This window comes from Montipora capricornis, chromosome 3 (assembly GCF_036669925.1).
Source record: "Montipora capricornis isolate CH-2021 chromosome 3, ASM3666992v2, whole genome shotgun sequence".
In the NCBI taxonomy this organism is placed as follows: Eukaryota; Metazoa; Cnidaria; class Anthozoa; order Scleractinia; family Acroporidae; genus Montipora; species Montipora capricornis.
In genome coordinates, this window is record NC_090885.1 from 6,349,271 (window position 1) to 6,356,770 (window position 7,500).

The 7,500-nt window shown below is 40.2% G+C and overlaps 1 protein-coding gene across 2 annotated transcripts in view; it reads left to right on the forward strand.

The window, feature by feature from the left end:
- Positions 1-7,500, forward strand: part of LOC138042026 (uncharacterized) — a 34,430-nt gene that overhangs the window by 2,243 nt on the left and 24,687 nt on the right. For both annotated transcript variants that reach the window (XM_068887755.1, XM_068887756.1), the window contains exons 5-6: positions 5,213-5,334; positions 6,755-6,914. In XM_068887755.1, coding sequence (XP_068743856.1) covers positions 5,213-5,334; positions 6,755-6,914 — 282 coding nt within the window. The remainder of the gene's footprint in view (positions 1-5,212; positions 5,335-6,754; positions 6,915-7,500) is intronic.

A 7,500-nucleotide genomic window follows, 5' to 3' on the forward strand; every position in this document is an offset into this window, starting at 1 on the left:
GAGTGCACTGAAATACTTCCAAGCTTAAGGCAACCTACCCAAACTGAGTTCAAGTGATTCAAGTCATTCAAGTGATTCATAACTGGAACTGTATTTAAGGGATGATTAGCAGATTTCCTACATTTAAACTGAGATACAGTAGGAGATGAGAAGAATATACAGGAAATCTTCATGCTTAGCGTGTGCAAAGGTTAATATAATTTATCGTTTCATATAATGTAATAAATTAAGTGTACATGTAGCTCCTATGAAGGTTATTCATTTATCACAGCTACTGTATATCGGATTTTTAGATATTTGGTTTTTGTGATTTGATGGTCTGATGGTTTTGATCTTGTGACTACCAGCTGAGTGTAAAACAATATTGGTAATGAGCCACTTTGAGCTATGATTCATTAGCCCATCTTGTCATAAATAAATTTCCCCTACAGGGAGGGTGTCAAAATTAAGGTATTCAGGAGGAGTGGGTGTTGTGGCTATGAATGAGGGATTTATAATGAGGAATTTGCCCAGGTTACAGTGTTTAGTACTGCTGTTATTATAGCAGGTCATATGCACCAATCCAAAAAGAAGTTCCCACAGACGGTACTTACCTTGAATGACTGTTCCCTATGCTCAAGACATACATGTACCAATATAATTAAGAAAACTGCAACATTTCAGTGTTTGTGCAAAAGGAAAATTATGACTTACAGTTTTTTTAGAAAAGTTGTTTTTCAGATCTTGAGTTTTTTGTGCTTACAGGCTATGAGGAGTATAGCCAATAATTCAGAATGTCAACGGTCATGTACATGTGTTGAACTCATTGCTTTCACTGTATTTTTATTGCAATTTTTCAAGAGCACGAGGGAGAAAACTACCCATCATGCACCTAACTTACAATGACGTAATGTATAAAAACATAACTCAACACCCCCACTTGTTTTTATCATCTAAAGCTAATTGCACAGTAAATGTGATTATAACAGGATATGCTACCTTATAGCTAACATCCAAACAGGAATTTTTTAAAAATGTTCAGTTTAACTTTGGTTGCTGGCTTTGTGAAAATATCAGCCACCATCTCCTCTGTAGGGCAATATACAATGTCAATTTTACCATTTACAAGTATCTCATGGAAGAAGTGATGCCTGATGTCAATGTGCTTACTAGACCTTTGTCTACTGACTGGGTTCTTGCTTAAATCTATTGCCCCTCGATTATCCCCATAGATCCTGGTGGCTCTATATGATCCTCTTCCCATGTTATTCAGTAACTGAGTTAAGTACAGACTTTCCTGGGCTGCAGCCGCCATACCTATATACTCGCCTTCATAAGTGGAAAGGGCAACAGTAGGTTGCCTTCTTGATTTCCATGATATAAGGGGGCCACTGTTGGATAAACTAAAACAGTACCCTGTGGTACTTCGTCTATCCTCCAGCGAGGATGCCCAATCTGAATCGCTGTAAGCAACTAGGTTCAAATCACCATCACATTTCTTAAAGCACAACTCATAATCTATTGTGCCTCTAAGATATCTTAGGACATGTTTAGCAGCTACCATGTCCTCCACTCTGGGGCAGGACAATTTTTGTGAAAGTTTACTGACAATCCAGCTGATGTCCGGTCTTGTGCATGTCATTGCATATATTAAACTCCCTACAATTTCACGATACCTCTTGGGATCAGTCATTAAATTATTGTTGCCCCCCAATTTTTGTTCACATGGAGTTGCTCTAGGCTTACAATCCTTCATTCCGAATTTATCGAGCATCTTAAGAATATATCTCTTTTGATTCATCTTAATTTCCCCACAAGATTGATTGAAATCAATGCCTAAAAACAATGAGATTCTACCCAAGTCCTTCATTTGGAATTGGCGTTTCATGCCTTCCTTGAACTGATTCATTAAATCCATGTTGTCTGATGCTACAATTAAGTCATCAACCCAAATAAGAACAATGATTATGTTGTTATCTATCTGTTTACTATAAATACAATGGTCTACTGGATTTTTGTCAAAACCAGCCCCTACCAGATGCTCATGTAATACCTTATTCCAGTTCCTGCCTGACTGTTTGAAGCCATAGAGGGATTTTCTTAATTTGTAAACTAGCCTCTCCCCGTCCTCCGACATCGTTGCAAAGCCCTCTGGCTGGTCCATGAATATTTCCTGATCTATAGGTGCATGTAAATATGCAGTCTTAACGTCCATCTGGTGGACCGTGAGGTTGTATTGTGCTGCCAGTTGCATGAGGACTCTAACTGAGGCAATATTAGCCGTTGGTGCGAAGGTTTCTTGGTAGTCTATCCCTTCTACTTGGCTATACCCTTTGGCTACATATCTGGCTTTAAGTGTTTCAGACCCTTCTGCATTTTCTTTGATGGTGTAGACCCATTTCCCCCCCACTGGGTTCTTACCCATAGGCAGTGTGGTTAACTCAAATGTATCATTCTCTTTGAGTGATTTCATTTCCTCTTCCATTGCTTGTCTCCACTCTGTAGCATGAGGCGAGTTCATAGCCTCTGCGTATGTTTGTGGTACTCCACAAACCCTATAACAGCAATCAGTGCTGTTGTAGGCCAAGTCGTTACCATCATTTAGGTCAGTATAAAATTCAGCTAAGTACTTAGGAGGCTTCCTTTCCCTTAAAGGGTACCTTCTAGTCTGAACGGGGTTACCTGCGACCTGTTCATCGTTTTCATCCTTACCGTCTGGGTCATCTGTGTTGGCTTCACTGTTTGGGATGTCAACCCTCTCATTTAGATCTTTACCAGTTGGGGTGTTCGTGTCAACCTTGCAGTCAAGGTTGGCTGTTTCAGCCTCGTTTACTGGCAATCTGCAAAAGCCTGAGTCCTCATATGGCAAGTCAGTTTGTGTTTGCTGTTCTACACTGTCTTTACTAATAAACCTGATAAGTCTGTGTTTCATGACCTTACCATTATCTGGGTAATACACCAGGTATGCTGGGCTATTCTTATCGTAGCCCACAAACACCCCCTTTGTACACCTCGAGTCTAACTTCTTATGATCATGGTTGTATGCGTAACATTCTGATCCAAATTAACACTCCCATTCTGGAAAGATCAGGTTTTCCCCCAGTTAACATGAAATAGGGCGTATTCTTTATCCTAGTATTATAGCACCTATTCCGAATATGGGCAGCAGTCTGAATGGCATACGGCCACATACTTTTGGGCAACTGCTTCTCAATGAGTAGACACCTACCTGTTTCGAACAGGGTTCGCCAGTGTCTCTCAGCAGTGCCGTTTTGATGTGGGGAATAAGGAGAGGATGTTTCATGTTTTATGCCTCTCTCCCTACGGAGCGTCTGAAAAGAATTGCTCGTAAATTCTGTCCCATTGTCAGACCTCATGCACTTAACTTGGCCATACGGGGAGCAGTCAGCCAGGAACTTTTCTGTCACCTGTACAGTATCCCTCTTATTTTTGAGGAAATAAACAAATATGACCCCAGAGAAATCATCGGTGAAGGCCATGCTATACTTAAAACCTTCTTTAGACACTGGATTAATGGGACCGGCCAAATCTGTGTGTACCATTTCTAAAGGTTTTGTAGCTCTAGCATCCGGTCCTCTATTTCTATTATTGACAAACTTTCCTTCTATGCACGTGTTACAATTAAACTTAGATTTATCTGCACTACCAGATATACATGTATTCATCCCATCTACTACCCCTTGTGCTTTTATGACATCTTCGAAATTACAATGGCCTAATATTTCATGCCATGTGTGGACGTCATGCAAGACGCTTACCTTATCACTATTGTTATCATACTGTTCAACAGTGTTCAAATAATATAACTGGCCATGTTCTTCGATAGCGTGGTGCCATCCTTATGAACAAGTTCGTTATGGCCTCGTTGGAATTTCAGTTCTGCTCCATTTGATGTGGCAGCTTTCACCGAGAAGATATCTTGGGGATACGAGGGTATGAACAATGCATCTTTCAGCACAGTTTTTACATGCCTCCCATTCACATCTTTCAGTATTACCTCTGCATCTCCTCGTTTGACTGCTATATTCATAGTCTTCGTTCCATCCGCCAACTCCATGCAATGTTCTGTCGGTTTGAAATTTCCATCGACTCTTTTAAAAATGTTAGTTGTGACAATGTGGGATGTAGCTCCTGTGTCAACCAGTAATCCTGTCGGATTATTATGATGTCGGTTTGTATGATCTTCGACATGAAACGCAAAGGAGTGTTCCCCTTCAATGGTTTTGGTGTGGTCGCTGGAAATGGCTTGTTTTGTTATGTCCTTATGGTTGTGCCTTCTGCATTCGCCGTCAGTGTGAGTGGTGCTCTTGTGATAACTACACCACTTCGTCGCTTCAGATTTTCCCGGACAGTCTTTAATAAAATGGCCACTTTGCCTGCAACCGTAACATACTGGGGATGTTGGGGATACTGTCTTCATCACTTGATCTGCTTTCGCTTTTGTGTTGAATTTCTCGGTTTCTTCAAAACTTCTCAGCTGGACTTTGAACTCGGTCAATGTTATTTCACTTGTGCTTTGGGTGATGTGAATTGCCAGTGGTTTATAAGATTCTGGTAATCCTTTAAGGATCATGGCTATAATCAATCCATCGCTGAGGGTTTCCTTGGCGTTTCTGAGAGCCGTGATTGCTTTTTCATCCCTAATCAAGTACTCTGTAACTGTCTCGTTCGTTCCCATCTCGAGCGACGTCAACTCGGTGTAGAGCGTTATTATTCGTGGCTTACTTTGGCTTGCATAATGCTCTCGTAAGATCTTCAGAGCCTTCCTACCGTCATCGGCAGCATCCCTCATTACTAATGAGAGGCTTTTGTCGTCTAGAAATTGTATAAGTTCCGCATAACATTCTTCATTTTTAGCTTCGTCGGGGGGGTCTTCCGACGGTAGAATTGTTGTCTTCAGTTTTAGCATTCGCAAGTGCCCAAGGAATTTGGCTTCCCACAACTCGTAGTCGTTCTCATCTCCGTTGAAAGTCAGTCTTTTCCACCTCGAATCTGACCTGGGCCCATGACCTGTTGAACTCATTGCTTTCACTGTGTTTTTATTGCAATTTTTCAAGAGCACGAGGGAGAAAACTACCCATCATGCACCTAACTTACAATGACGTAATGTATAAAAACATAACTCAACAACATGTAAGTCTGTAAGCAAGCAAGCAACCAAGTAAGCAAGCATTTGTTAGAATCTTATTTCAGTTGTCCCTTGTTGTTTCAGGATCTGAGAAGTAATAATGTCATTGAGGTGTGTTGTGCACTGACTGTTATTTGCAAGTTGATTAACAAGGACATGATGCCTGCTTTGTTGCCACAAGTTTTGTTGCTACTGCAGTGTAAAAGGTGTGATTAATAGTTTATCCTTGATGTGATTCAACACAAAGAAAGCAAGAGAGCTAAAATGCATGATGCACAAAATTTATGAGGTTGTTACGAAATAGCAGAAAATGTTCTCAGGGTTTTAAAATGAGGCCAGTAAACCTTGATGTTGGAATTGTTCCGAACAGACCTTGTCTAATGATGACACATGGTTTGAAATGATTAATAAATTATTTAAGGGCCCACTGGCGTATTTTTTGTGGTGCGTTGCTAAGGATGTAATGCTTAAGTAATTTGAGAGAGTTTGGCATTACATGTATTTTGGTCAGTTTCCAACTTTTGTAAGCCAATGACCCAAAAAATGACGTCATCATACCACGCCCATAGTAACGTGACCAATAAAAAAAAACTCTAAATTTGTATCCGAGCTACGCAATTTTTGTATTTAATCGATGGTTTGATAATTTGTATACGTTTTTGCATCTAGCCAAGCATGGTTTTCTTTTTATTTTGAAAAATGTTCTTTTTAGAGACATAAACGATACTGAAATACCCATAACTTTCTCAAAAAAGATAATTTTAAAAAATCAATGCTTAGCTATATTCTGTATTTGGCGGTGAAACGTGCCATGTAAAAAAAAAAATATAATTCAATTTAAAACCGCCAGAAATTTAGATTTTTTCTCAAACTGGAAGTCAGTTTGTTTACGTATGCGCAGTTGATCTGCGAACAAGCGCGAGGAAGGGCGAGGAAAAACCTGCGATGGAAACAACAGTTTGTGCGATGACTTTTGCTTGTGAGTGGGTTTTCTTGTCAGCTCATGATATGATGTCATCAGTTACCGGAAGTGACATTTCACTTCCGTAGCAACGTGCGAAAAATCCATCTGTGGGCCCTAAATAAAGAGTTCATAGCTTAAATCAAGGATGACCCTGGGAAAACACTTTGCTCCAGTTGGCATTATGCCTATCTCCCTTCCAATTCCTTTGCTTATCTGTGTAATTGGCACTTGTGGGCATGGGAGGGGTGTGGGGTGGGAGGGGGGGGGGGGGGATGCACTCATGGCTGGGATTGCCAGCCATGAGAGTCTGTGGTGGAGGAGCTGGCTGGCAGGAATCCCCAACCATATTGTTAAGTTTTGAATGACTTCTTTTTGTCCAACTTCACATGTTGTGATCTAATTGTCCAAATGTAATGTCTTTAGTTGTCATTGCCTGGTTGTTCAAAAGCCGATTAACGCTAACCCCAGAATAAAAATTAACCAAGGAGTATATTTTTCTACATGTACAATGTACTCTCCCAGATGCTGTTCAATGCTGATAATCCTGGATTAAGTTAACCGGCTTTCGAAAAACATGGCCCATAACATTATAGAGCTACATGTAGCTAGTAAGATATATTCATCTGGGAGGGTGTTACTTAACAATGTGTCTGTTATATAAGGGATATTGTGCGCAAGAAGGCAGTCATGGCATTGCACAGTTTATACATGAAAAATCCATCAGCAGTTCCTGATCTTAGAAAACATGCAAGGAAGGCCATTAGTGATAAGGATCCTGGTGTGATGTCAGCATCCCTGCACCTTTTCTATGAACTCATTAAGGTAATTAACTTCAATCAGGAGAGAGAAAAGGCAATGTGATAACAAAATGAAAACAAATAAAGGAAGATTTATTCGAGCGCTCTGTTCAAGGATTTCCCAGTACAAAATTGACTGCTTTCACTGGTTCCCTGAAAAAGGAAAAAATAAAGTTTCTCAAATGGCTTCTCACGTGAACAGCTTATGATTTGAAACACCTTTGGTGCTCAGCGAATCTTGCCACCAACTTTTAAGTACTGGCTAGATAATTGCATGGAAAAAAAACCACTAAACAAGAAAAAAAACAAAGGTATAAACTTTTTATTGTTAATTTTGATAATCTAGATGCTTAAGCTTGCTTTTAGGGATAGAGGATTATAAATTCACTGTGTATTAGTTGGACTGCGTAGAGGAGTGATATAACCACAGTGTGTATTAGCTGCCTTATTGATTTAAAAAGGAGGAGCAAGGATGGCACAGTCGGTTCGTGCGCGGCCTTAGTTTAAGAGGTCCTGAGTTCGTTCCCCATTCTCGCATCCTTGTTTCAACTTCTTTCCTTTCAGTGAAGCTTAAGTACATGTAGCTTTAAATACCCGTAAAACGGAGCACT